This window comes from Rutilus rutilus (assembly GCF_951802725.1).
Source record: "Rutilus rutilus genome assembly, chromosome: 7".
Taxonomy (NCBI): domain Eukaryota; kingdom Metazoa; phylum Chordata; class Actinopteri; order Cypriniformes; family Leuciscidae; genus Rutilus; species Rutilus rutilus.
The window spans coordinates 23,470,742-23,485,136 of NC_140221.1; the positions used below are offsets into that span (position 1 = coordinate 23,470,742).

At 40.9% G+C, this 14,395-nt stretch overlaps 1 protein-coding gene across 1 annotated transcript in view; it reads right to left on the reverse strand.

Annotated features, from left to right (window-relative positions):
* The window catches only part of arl15a (ADP-ribosylation factor-like 15a), a 190,828-nt gene that overhangs the window by 112,279 nt on the left and 64,154 nt on the right, over positions 1–14,395 (reverse strand). Inside the window, exons 2-3 of the mRNA XM_084414330.1 lie at positions 10,432–10,576; positions 5,375–5,434 (exon numbers count right to left, since the gene is read on the reverse strand). Of these exons, the coding sequence (XP_084270456.1) occupies positions 5,375–5,434; positions 10,432–10,576 (205 nt within the window). The remainder of the gene's footprint in view (positions 1–5,374; positions 5,435–10,431; positions 10,577–14,395) is intronic.

The following is a 14,395-nucleotide window of genomic DNA, read 5'->3' on the forward strand; positions in this document are numbered from 1 at the left end:
AAATGTTCCCTTGCCTGACACCCGTCACAACGTAAAAGATCTCAGATGTTCCCATGTTGGTTTGCAAGCAACACTGAGTTATGATAGAGGTTCAAGATTTGCCAGAGTGGTGAACGCTGTCGAATGCTTTCTTATAGTGAATGAAACTGACCACGAGAGGATGTTGAAAATCAACACACTGTTCAATGATGTTTCACTTTTAAAGATTTGTTCTGTGCAGGACCAGCCATGCAGGAATCCTATGTAGGCACGGACAGTAGGCACGGACAGTAGTGCGATACCAAGCCAGTTCCTACAGTAAATGATGTTTCCTTTCTTCAGCAACTTCACAATCTGGTTCAAAGTCTCTCAGAAATGCTCCACCCAGCGCTGGTATTGCTCTTCTTTTGTCAGCAGCATTTTCTCGTTCTTATCTCTGATGGGTGCATTAACGTTGCTCCTTGTTCCAGTCAGTTCTTTAAAGGGATGGTTCGGAGTAAAATCAACCTAGGGTCCTTTGCACCATGACCTCGAGCCAAACACCCCTCCAGAAGCCTTTTTTCCCTTGGTTGAACATTATTAAAGTTAGAGCTTATTTAGAGATATCATCCAGATGGCTTAGTGCTGGCGCTAATGGATCCTATGATGTATCTCGTAAAATTACCCCACTAATAATGCCCAGAATGGTACCACACTTCTACAGTAGTACAAATAGGTTCTGTACTCATAAAATTAGGCATTGGAAAGTTTGTAAGTACATCAGGAGTTTATTTAAATAACACTTGCCTGACGGCTCATGCTACCGCTAACCCGGATGTCGACGTCACTTCAGTGATATGGAAAAAGCACGTAAAAGTCCTGGCAGAAAGCGATGCGATTGGCATTATTAGTGGGGTAATTTACGAGATACATCCTTGGACCCATTAGCGCCTGCACTAAGCCATCCGGCTGATTTCTCTAAATAAGCTCTAACTTTAATAATATTCAACCAAGGGAAAAAAGGCTTCTGGGGGGGTGTTTGGCTCGAGGTCATGGTGCAAAGAACCCTATGTTGATTTTACACTGAACCATCCCTTCAACAATCCGGTACAGTATTTTCATGTCATTCTTTAGCACTGCTTCGTGCACTGCCAAAGGACCAGTGCGGTCTTAATAATAATAATAAAAAAAAAAAAATATATATATACAGTGAGGAAAAAAAGTATTTGAACACCCTGCTATTTTGCAAGTTCTCCCACTTGGAAATCATGGAGGGGCCTGAAATTGTCATCGTAGGTGCATGTCCACTGTGAGAGACATAATCAAAAAAAAAAAAATCCTGAAATCACAATATATGATTTTTTAACTATTTATTTGTATGATACAGCTGCAAATAAGTATTTGAACACCTGTCTATCAGCTAGAATTCTGACCCTCAAAGACCTGTTAGTCTGCCTTTAAAATGTCCACCTCCACTCCATTTATTATCCTAAATTAGATGCACCTGTTTGAGGTCGTTAGCTGCATAAAGACACCTGTCCACCCCATACAATCAGTAAGAATCCAACTACTAACATGGCCAAGACCAAAGAGCTGTCCAAAGACACTAGAGACAAAATTGTACACCTCCACAAGGCTGGAAAGGGCTACGGGGAAATTGCCAAGCAGCTTGGTGAAAAAAGGTCCACTGTTGGAGCAATCATTAGAAAATGGAAGAAGCTAAACATGACTGTCAATCTCCCTCGGACTGGGGCTCCATGCAAGATCTCACCTCATGGGGTCTCAATGATCCTAAGAAAGGTGAGAAATCAGCCCAGAACTACACGGGAGGAGCTGGTCATTGACCTGAAAAGAGCTGGGACCACCGTTTCCAAGGTTACTGTTTGGTAATACACTAAGACGTCATGGTTTGAAATCATGCATGGCACGGAAGGTTCCCCTGCTTAAACCAGCACATGTCAAGGCCCGTCTTAAGTTTGCCAATGGCCATTTGGATGATCCAGAGGAGTCATGGGAGAAAGTCATGTGGTCAGATGAGACCAAAATAGAACTTTTTGGTCATAATTCCACTAAACGTGTTTGGAGGAAGAAGAATGATGAGTACCATCCCAAGAACACCATCCCTACTGTGAAGCATGGGGGTGGTAGCATCATGCTTTGGGGGTGTTTTTCTGCACATGGGACAGGGCAACTGCACTGTATTAAGGAGAGGATGACCGGGGCCATGTATTGCGAGATTTTGGGGAACAACCTCCTTCCCTCAGTTAGAGCATTGAAGATGGGTCGAGGCTGGGTCTTCCAACATGACAATGACCCGAAGCACACAGCCAGGATAACCAAGGAGTGGCTCTGTAAGAAGAATATCAAGGTTCTGGCGTGGCCTAGCCAGTCTCCAGACCTAAACCCAATAGAGAATCTTTGGAGGGAGCTCAAACTCCGTGTTTCTCAGCGACAGCCCAGAAACCTGACTGATCTAGAGAAGATCTGTGTGGAGGAGTGGGCCAAAATCCCTCCTGCAGTGTGTGCAAATCTGGTGAAAAACTACAGGAAACGTTTGACCTCTGTAATTGCAAACAATGGCTACTGTACCAAATATTAACATTGATTTTCTCAGGTGTTCAAATACTTATTTGCAGCTGTATCATACAAATAAATAGTTAAAAAAATCGTACATTGTGATTTCTGGATTTTTTTTTTTAGATTATGTCTCTCACAGTGGACATGCACCTACAATGACAATTTCAGACCCCTCCATGATTTCTAAGTGGGAGAACTTGCAAAATAGCAGGGTGTTCAAATACTTATTTTCCTCACTGTATTAAAATCTAAATGAATAAATATTTGGGGCCTTAGTGTCAAAAAGGTTGATCTAGATCTAGATGCACAGCCTAAGAATAATAGTTTCACCAAGAATGGAGACATCTCAGTAGGTTATATGCATCAATGACCAAAGGAAGGCACTTCATGGCATACACACAGCATAAAAACACTTGCACAACACATCTTTAACAGCTGTATTCCCTTTCAGGTACTCTGCAAACTTTCAGTCAGAGCAGATGTGTCCTGCTCCAGGTGATACATCAGCCTCATCTTAAAGAACACTGGAGGCCGCAATCCATTAAAAACATCCCTGTGGGCTCTGACCTCACCTACTGGAGAAGCTTCATTTCACTGCCCTCCATATGCATTTCAGATTTAGTCAGGCCTCCCCATGGTTTACAGTGTTCTCTATCCCTGTTGTTTTTCTTTAAGTGGGCTCATGATTCTGTTGCATCAGTAGGGCCACTTGTCATGATACAGAGTGCACCTGTAATGTCCCCCGCGTCCCGCAAAACATATAAATCACTTCAAAGAGCAGCTCCCCTAACATTCTCATAAACAGAGTCGGGCTCTGATTTATTTCTCTCTCCACAGACCTCTTTCTGTTCAACAGTCCTAAAACAACAAGCATCTTCCAACATTGTACCTGTGGCCTTGTATCCGGTCCAAATGAACCATCCTGTCAGATTAGTTATATGTGTAAAATAGAGTATTTGAAGGAGACTGAGATTTTGATTGACAATTTAAATATCAACTCTAAAAGGATGTCTAACATAAATAATAATGTGATATGCTATTCACAAGCGTGAAAAACTGAAACTAAAACAACTTCTGTAACAATATTGTACAGTACAGTACATACATATAACAATAATATAACAATATTTCTAACTCAGCATTTTTGTCTAGTTAAAAAAAAAGTTTGTCTTTCAAAAAAAAAACTGACATTATTTAATCGATTCAGCTTTGTAATTATGACAGAAGAATACTTTGTATCGTGCATATAATAAAACATATTTATAATAAACAAAAATACATATATCTTATATTTTCTACACTTTGTAATTTTTTTATACTTGAATAATAATAATAATAATACATTACATTTATACAGCGCTTTTCTCTGCACTCAAAGCGCTTTACGAATGAATTAATTAATTCATTAATTAATGGACTCAAGATTGAAATTTAAGCAAAACTGCTATAAATATTAGTCACAATGAAATGGAAGTAGTGAAAGATCTTTTCTTTCATATTGTGATGTACATTTGAGTGTAAATATTGGGCGGGGCTTGTTTCTGCCTATTGGTCGTTGACTGGAATTTTAGATGTGAGTGTTGCACTCAAAAATGGAGGCAGATGAATGCAAGCTTGGAAAAAGACTGTATACATCATCAGAAAGAAGTGTGTCGTTTCACTAGATCAAATTATGACATTTTGAATAAAAATCACAACGTCAAAAAAAGTAAAAACTTTTATTAAATTAACCATGCAGGGATGAATCATTCACAAGTTTAATAAGATGCATTTAAAAAATAGATTTGTGGAATTTTCTTTTTTGTATAGAATATATCTTGAATTAAGTTTTTTAAATAACATTTTTACTGAGAGGTAGGAGTAATGAAATGGTTCTTGGTAAAAAAAAAAAATCGAATCATACTGTTCTCCACACACAGTTCGGCACGCATTTGCACCTCGGTTCATCTCAAATCTGATGACGCATCTATAATCATTTGCGCAGTCATCACCCGGGTGTTCATAGTGTGCGAACGCAGGTGAGACCTGAACTGCACACGTTGCCATTGTGCGTGCACTCATCCAAAGCACGCACACGTCTCAGACACTGTGCAAATATTGAGTTCTCTTTCAAGTCTTGCGCTTGAACGGACAAATTCACACAAAAATTATGTCAACATGTCCGTCTTGATGAGTATCCAAGCAGACATAGTCTGTTATGCCTCAAGTGAACTTAAACAGTCGAGAAAGACAACGTATATGTAACAGTATCAGTATTTTGGATCTGTGCATTATATCTTAAAGGGACAGCAGGCTAATATTCCTGCTGTCTGTGTTTTTAATGGTAATCAAACAAAATACAAGGAAATCACTCACTGCTCTTGATTGAATAGCTTTTGTAACTTTAATAAGGATTAATCTTTCATTTATACAGTCAAATATGAAATGTTATTTTATTTTACATTTTATATTTTACATCTATATTCAATTTCTGTACCTGAAAACGAATGTTAGACCTACCTGAAAAGAACTGTTTATTTATTTGTATCTTTGCTTTATTGTATTTATTTGTGCTGTTGCTTCTAGTTAGATTATTTGTTCTTATTTTCTTTAGGCTATTTTTATTTGACAGTAGTCCTTTTTTCCCTGAACATAGCACATACCGAACCGTTCCGAAACCGTGAGTAATTTGAACTGTTACACCCCTAGGTAGGAGACACTGAGGTAAGCATCCCTTCGTAGAGTGCAGGTGGCTAAACTAAGAGTTCTGTCCCTGAGACTACTGGATTAGCATGGCAACAGTCTATTCTCCAATACTTGGAGAGGAGATGATGAATCTTAGTCTATTTTATTGTATTACCTCCTAGTTCCTTCACATTCAGTATCGCATTTTTGAATGGCACTGCCTTGATGCTGAAACCTGTGGAAGAAAACATGATTTCAAAATTTGCACACACTTCACAATAAATTTCACAATTTACATTCCCAAAGCCAAAATTACTAGCCTAACTAATATAAAGTTCAAACATTATTAAAGACAAGTGAACAGTCAGCAATACAATAAGAACTAATAAAAAAATTGCAAGCAATAGCACAAATAAAAAAAGAGCAAAGGCACAAATGAAATAAACATTGATTTAAGTTCCCTTTTGAGGGAACTCGAGCTGCATCGAGAATCTACACATTGGGGAACGCCTTCAGCGTGGCGCGTCTGAAGCCTGTTTGGAACTAGTCCAATCTCGACTGGTGTTGCGTCATTATGTCACTCGTGACGTTGCATGTGACGGTGATGCAGAAGACAACAGCGTCAGTTTTCTGGTCTTCAGCAAGCGTTCTGTGTGACTGTTTTGTCTTATTTGGTATTGTCTGTCTAACGTACTCACTCAAGCACATATTTAAAAGAAAAATAATGGCGAGTAAGGAGAAACAATTCAGTCAGTGTGCGTCCCCTTACCCACGCTATTTGAGTGAGGCTGACACACACTCGCTCTGTGTTGTTTGTCTGGGAGTGGAGCATGCACGGGCAGCGCTCGAGGGCGCTGTCTGTGCAAACTGTGATCTAATGCCCCTGAGAACACTCCACTCCCGCCTGAGCCTGTTCAATGAATCAGGCCAGGCTCGCGCTCCCCGTGGGTCAGGTCCAGAGTCTGTCGAGGCAGCGCAGCGCCTGCACACATGGGGATCGCAAATGGAGCTGGCAGATGATGTTGAGACGGCTTCGGCCCTTTCTCAGCATTCAGCTGCCAGCTCCATTGGTCCTACACACGGGTCGGAAGCCCGCTCTGCGGCTTCTTCCGCCCGTGACGAGGACCCGATGCTCGAATTATCTAGCTCCGAGGAGTTAGATATTTTGAGCATTGAGCCAGGAGAATATGAGGATTCGCCACCCAATTCTCATGCCTTCGAGGAGCTGCTGGAGGTTGTAACCAGGGCAGTGGCCAAATTAAATATCGATTGGCCAGCAGAAAAGCAAACTAGATGAGCGCTTCCTGCAAGCCCAGTCACAGCCTTAGCGCCTGAGCCTCCCATTTTTTTCCGATCTCCACACCGAGGTGTCGAGATTGTGGAATAAGCCCTTCTCATCCTGTCTATTGAGCCCCAATACTCATATATATTCATCCATCGTGGACTCGAAAGAGAAGGGCTATGGGACGATGCCGCGGGTCTAAGAGACGTTAGCATCACATCTCTCGCCCGACGCTGCATCGTCCCTGAGAGCTCCGGCGCTCCCCTCCAAGCCCTGCCATACTACATCAGCCTTGGTGGGGAAAGCATATATGGCGGCAGGTCGGCCGATCTCCTCAAAGAGGTGGACGACAGCGGGGAGGTCACCTTCGACCATATTAAAGAACTGCGTCGAGTGACTGACTTCTCTCCGTGCTACCAAGGAGACGGCCCGTGCCATCGGCCGCTCCATGTCAGCATTGGTAGCAACGGAGAGGCACTTGTGGCTGAACTTGTCGGGCACTGGGGAGAAGGACAGGGCTTTCCTCCTCAATGCCCTGCTTTCGCCTTCTGGCCTCTTCGGCGACGCAGTCAACACTGTCGTCGAAAGGTTTCAGAAGGCGAAGCGATAGTCAGCCGCATTCAAACAATTAATCCCCCGCCGTCGTTCCAGAAGGAGAGTGTTGCACCTTGGGGAGACACCCACTTCTAGTACGTGTATAGACACCCACTTAACGAGACGCTGCATCCCTTGGCCACACTTCCTGCGCTCCTGAGAACGACTTGCTTCGACCAATCAGAAGCTGAAGCTGCTGTGATCCGGCGTCCCTTTATAGCTTCCACATCACCGTCACATGCGACGTCACAAGTGACGTAATGATGCAACATCAATCGAGATTGCACTAGTTCCATACAGGCTTCAGATGCGTCCCGCTGAATGTGTCGATGTTCCCCAATGTGTCGATTCTCGACGCAGCGTCTCGTTCCCTTCTCAGGGAATGAGGGTTACAGTCATAACCAGAGACATTTTTGAGTAAGGTCTTACAGTTAGGGCTGGACGATATGGCCAAAAAATCATATCTCTGTATTTTTTGGTTGAATGGCGATATACGGTATATATCTTGGTATTTTCTACATATATCTGTTTGGATAAAAGAAATCTTTTATTTCACATCCTGCCCAATAATGTCCTAAAAACAATGTTAATATTGAAGGCTATGAAAACAAATATAGTTCTGTCATGACAGCTCTCGGAGAGATTGGCATGGTAATGGATATGGCAATGTAATGTATTTGGTCTTGGCGGAAGAGATCTGCTACGCTGCCGCTGCTGTGGTTGATATTACTGCTGCTGCTGCAGAGCAAGTACAGCCAATACTTTCACAGACATGCTGCTGTGCACATATAACATAATGAAATAACCCCTGTAGCAGATCTATACACGTGGAGCTGGGGAAGGTGGAGGGATTCTGAAAGCGTGCTCCAGACTACTAATAGCAAACAATGCCAAGTATTTGAAAGTTGAGCTGCAAGCTTATTAGCCACTGATGCCACAGCAACCAATCAGTTGCGCTATGTATATAATGATGTGATCACTAACCAATTAAGTTAAGGACCTTTATACTGAATGTAATGTAGGCAATGCAATATACACTCACCTAAAGGATTATTAGGAACACCATACTAATACTGTGTTTGACCCCCTTTCGCCTTCAGAACTGCCTTAATTCTACGTGGCATTGATTCAACAAGGTGCTGAAAGCATTCTTTAGAAATGTTGGCCCATATTGATAGGATAGCATCTTGCAGTTGATGGAGATTTGTGGGATGCACATCCAGGGCACGAAGCTCCCGTTCCACCACATCCCAAAGATGCTCTATTGGGTTGAGATCTGGTGACTGTGGGGGCCATTTTAGTACAGTGAACTCATTGTCATGTTCAAGAAACCAATTTGAAATGTTTCGAGCTTTGTGACATGGTGCATTATCCTGCTGGAAGTAGCCATCAGAGGATGGGTACATGGTGGTCATAAAGGGATGGACATGGTCAGAAACAATGCTCAGGTAGGCCGTGGCATTTAAACGATGCCCAATTGGCACTAAGGGGCCTAAAGTGTGCCAAGAAAACATCCCCCACACCATTACACCACCACCACCAGCCTGCACAGTGGTAACAAGGCATGATGGATCCACGTTCTCATTCTGTTTACGCCAAATTCTGACTCTACCATCTGAATGTCTCAACAGAAATCGAGACTCATCAGACCAGGCAACATTTTTCCAGTCTTCAACTGTCCAATTTTGGTGAGCTCGTGCAAATTGTAACCTCTTTTTCCTATTTGTAGTGGAGATGAGTGGTACCCAGTGGGGTCTTCTGCTGTTGTAGCCCATCCGCCTCAAGGTTGTGCGTGTTGTGGCTTCACAAATGCTTTGCTGCATACCTTGGTTGTAACGAGTGGTTATTTCAGTCAAAGTTGCTCTTCTATCAGCTTGAATCAGTCGGCCCATTCTCCTCTGACCTCTAGCATCAACAAGGCATTTTCGCCCACAGGACTGCCGCATACTGGATGTTTTTCCCTTTTCACACCATTCTTTGTAAACCCTAGAAATGGTTGTGCGTGAAAATCCCAGTAACTGAGCAGATTGTAAAATACTCAGACCGGCCCGTCTGGCACCAACAACCATGCCACGCTCAAAATTGCTTAAATCACCTTTCTTTCCCATTCTGACATTCAGTTTGGAGTTCAGGAGATTGTCTTGACCAGGACCACACCCCTAAATGCATTGAAGCAACTGCCATGTGATTGGTTGATTAGATAATTGCATTAATGAGAAATTGAACAGGTGTTCCTAATAATCCTTTAGGTGAGTGTATAATGCACATTATAAACACATTATATTCTAGCATTGAAACAAAAATGATCATTTTATTTTTAAATTCACAAAAAATTTTAATAAAAAAAGCAAAGACTGCAATAGTCACTTAAGAATTATGCTATCATGAAAATACACTTACTTGTAGAGTAAATACACTATGAGAGTAAATACACTATGAACAGGTGAGAAGCTCCATCTAGGTCTGCTGGTGCAGACCAGTGGCTCTGACCATAGCTAGACTTAATCTAACCATAACCATATTTCCACAAGAGCTTCCAAATAACACTTCACTATTGTAATTACTGCTTAACTAGACAGATAGAGACAGGTGTGTTCACTCCAAAGACAAAGGGCGATCATTATTGGATGCACATTCTGGGTTTGTGTACAGTCTAGCGTACTGTATACATCACACTCCGACTGTTAAGACGTGCCGAAGAAAGCCTGACACAATTGTGTCTTCTCATGTAAAAAGAACCATTTGTGTTGTTGGTAAAAACGGAATGTCGTCCATCTCGAGAGGTGAAGATATTCATGAATACACCAGCCTGTCGCCAAGAGCTCTAATGAAATCAACAGTCTTTTCACAAGGAAGAAAGTCTGCATGACAAAACCCAGATGTTCTCAAAAACAGATACACATATGCACCAAGAGCTCCTCCGCAATTGTGCTCTTTCTTTGGTAAAGTAACGTAGTGTTCAAAGGCAGGCTCTGAGGTAACCTGCAGCAATAACGTTAAACATATTTCAGCGGTCAAATAGGCTGAAGCACACATGGTGACAATGAAGAGATTTTGCAGACGTTCCAGAGCACTGAAAAAGCATAGTCTCGAAGATATGATATATGTACCAAGTACAAGTGCAGAGGTTTAGGTAAATGCACTGCAAAAATAGTGTGCCAAGTCGATTGTTTGGAACGATTTGTCACATTTGTTTGAGAAACAGGAGCTGAGGCTTGTATTACTTGTAAATGCTTAGTCTTTTTAGGTCTCACGGCTAAATATGCAATTCTTTCTTATTTTTGTCCCATCGAAAAGCATGTTTTGTTGGTTTAAAAAATGCTGCAGTACAAAGCTGCAGAGAAATTTTATATTACCTGTGGTTGGTATTGTGCCATCACTGATCTCATTGCACAAGCGAGATAGCAGACTGGTCTTGCCGGCACCGGTCAGTCCAATGCATACTACATCATACTCCGGTCTAGCTGGAGGGGGTGCCTTACAGCACAATTTCTGGAGACACTAATAATACAAAAACACAGAAAAGACAAAAATGGTTAGTGACTATGGTGCACTTTTCACAAGTGTGCTGATAAGGCAAAAATTTACAATTTAAGCACGTTTGTCAAAACAGACCGTCTGAAAATAAACTGAGGAACACAAGCTGACAAATGCTAATGAAGTACCATAGAAAGATGAACTAATGTGGTGATTTGAAAGCAACACATCTGGAGGAGACCTCCCGAACTCACAATGAAATGACTTAATTGACAAAATGGGACATGAAATTTATCACACAGCTATTGCTTTGTCAGTGATTGCGTTTACTGGGGTTCCTTAAGCTCGGGTCATTTTTATGTCCCAGGGTTTTTATTAAAACTAACCTTTTTGAATATTTCTAACCTTTTGTTAAATGAAGATGACATGAACACATTTTAGGCATTTATTTTTGCTGCTATTTTGTTTTTGTTTTTACATAATTCTTTTTGTGCAGATTTTATAATTTAACTCTTGTCCAATGTCCAGATTAGCAATCTTTGAATATGCAAATGCACATTAAAAAGGTAAGTGTGCTTGTTTACCAAGGAGACTACAGTATCAGTGAAGAACATGCTTTAGATGAAATTATTAAAATATAGTTTTTAAAAATTATTTTTTCCTCTGTAAACAGGAATGCACATTTTGAATAAGCCACCAGAATGGCAGAAAAGGTGTTTAAATATGGAGCTAAATTATGGTAATGGGCAAAAATCTTAGATGGCCAATTGGGTTTTACTTAAACCATTTATGACCTTTACCTTAAAAGAATAATGTTTAAGATGTTTACCTTACAGGTTGTGTTGAGGTTATTAAGCATAACTGGTGCAAAATCATGCATATAAACACACTAGATGATTTACTGACACTCCTGAACTAATGTGGCTGAGACCTCCTTTCCTATTGCTTGATAGAGCAGGCTTTATTGTAGAATTTGCTTGCCCTAACATGTAAAATAGATTGTTACAAGACAGTCTAACACAGTCTGTGTCTGTTTAAGGGGGAGGGTGTGGAAAAGAGAGAGAGAGAGGCAGGATTCTGAAAGCGTGTGTCCTCATGGAAGCAGACAGACCAGTCACTTTATGAATCACTGTCTCTGACTGGAGGCCTGCTGGGAGACATTAGGAGGCAAATGCAGTGTGAACCGTGAATGGGACAGTTAAAGCCGGTGTGGAGAGATCAGTATACAGAACTAAAAAGAGATATCTTTTATTAGCAGGACAGAACTAGCCTAGGCTAGGCAGGACTTGATTCTAGCGTTGACCTCTGGATTATTTCATTTCACATGGAAACATAACCATTGCAGTCTCTTTATGATGAGCAGTTTCTTTTTAAATAGACAAATACTACTTTAGAAGAATGTTCACTTGGAATGTGAAAGTAAAAATGTTCTGAATTCCCACAAGGCAAAATTATACTCCCATAAGGCAAAATTATATCTGGACAAATTATATTTTAAATATATGATAAATATTATAGTGTGGATTTAGGAAATATATTTGTCCAATTTAGAAGTAAATTTATTTTAAATCTCCTAATGCCAAAATAAAGCAAAATGTACATCAAGGGACAAGAAAATACATGTTCAAACTTAAAATACATTTAAAATGTATTCTGAACTATATAAATATATTTAGATAGAAAGTATATTACAAATGTCAAAATATAAGTTCAAAATCAATGATATGCATGCAAATTCCTATTAAAAAAAGAGCAATATTTTTTGTTTATTTTGGAATACATTTAAAACATATCTGAAAATCTTTTGCTGCATGAGTTTGTGTACAGCAAAAATGTTGTTGGCCAAAACATCTAAATTCTGCTACAGAGACCAGTCTTCTATCATTACAGCTCACTCATGTATTATGTAATTCTTCCTGAATCCTTACAGGGAAAGGCTTGTAGGCAAACAAATGTGTCATTTGCTCTGGTGTTCTTCCATCAGTAAAAAGCCTAAATTGTTTTCACAGGCCCTCCTTCACAGGAACTGCCACAGAGAGGCCGTCCTACATAGTCGGTCGGCCGCACATGCTTCTGCTTTGTCACACAGCAACCTGGACATCTGGTTCTGTAAGAGGCTGATGAATTTACCCTATTCACCCCACCTTCACTTACAGTGCTCAGATGGGATGATAAATTTACATCAGTTGCTGAAGGCACGTCCTGGAGCTTTGACCCCGCGGCCCACAGGAGCACAGGGCCACACACTTCAGTGCCCCATGTTGTCGCAGTAGAGCAAAATAAAAGATTTCCCAGGTGTCCGAGAAGTCGCATTTCAAACAACTGTTTGGTCAGGATTTTTCTCGTGCCAGTAAGGCAGGTTGAAACTAAGGCTGCCAAAAAGGTTTCTATATGTTGAGAAATGCTAACTCTTGATTGATTCTTTTGGCTCTAGTCATTCATATTGGACACGTTTAATTGTTCGAGAGCTTCGAGACATTACCTCACCGATGTTGGGGCAGTTGTAAAAGCTGATTAACTGCTTTTTATGTAAATGAAGACGTTAAAAGGTATAAATATTCCAGCCTGACAACAGCTGTGACACGACTGCGGCGCATTTTCAGATGAAATGTTTCGCTAAAAGGTGCGCAAAAAAATAAATAAATAAAAAATTCTCTCAGGCCCTTATCCCACCCAGCTTTCTATTTAAAAAAAAAAGATGTCAAAGACATCAAACGGCTGATGTAATTAAAAGGCCTGGCAGAGATCCAGGTCCTGGCACCAAAACAAAGATACGACAGCACTAGAATCCTCCAGCACAGCAGACAGGAGAACACAGCTGGGCCAAATCCACTCAGTATTGCAACAATATTGAATCTTCAGCCCTTATGGAAGCAACGCTGAACAATACGCCACTGCAAAAACAACTCCCCGCCTGCCAACTTCTCCTGAATGGACCCCTCGGCTCAGTGAAGGGGACTCTGTCTGCTCTGTCCTATAAAGAAAAACAGTCGTCTGACTTCCATCATGAGAAAAGTAACACGCTTTGCACTCAGTAAATGACAACAGTGATCGCTCAGCGGGGTTATTGGCGAAAGACTTAATCCTTACAGACACATACTGTATAGAGATACTGTTGGCTGGGTGGGGAGGGGGGTCTGAGGGTCCGTCTGTCCCCCAGACATGCGATGGCCAGCCGTTGCTCACTTGTCTGCTCTATTTTAAATGACAGCTTTGTATTTTTAGAGCCAATAAATGAGGGGGCGAGAGCGAGGGAAGCACCACGCAGACAGACAGGGCTCACATTTCACTCATTTGCCCTCTGAGAGTGTGGAGACAGAGCAGACGTCTGCCATTGGAGCGTCAGGCAGCGATGCCATCCTGTTTTCCCCAACTGCACCTCTAAGCATCGCCCATCGCCATGGCTTTGACAGTGACACTTTGGCACCTCAAAGGATTGCTGCATTCCTGCACCACTAAAAATGGCAATTCTGTTATTTAATCACCCTCACATCGTTACAAAACAGTAGTTATTTTGGACCACGGAATACAAAACAACAATCATTTTAAAGACACTTCACAATCTTTTTTTATACAAAATGTTGGATATCAATAACATTGAAAAATATTGTTATTAATTTAATAACAATATTTAATTTAATTTAACAATGTTGATTTAAGAGCTGCACCAAAGGGAAAGATTATTAGAAAATAACAACTTAAATATTGGTCTTGTCTAAGAATACACAATAAATCGATACTATATTGGTTACTGGTTGATATTAGAAACAAACTTTTTCTTTTTTTTCTTTTTTATTGGATACATATCAGCTTATATTGGATTGTACATATACATTTTCCGTT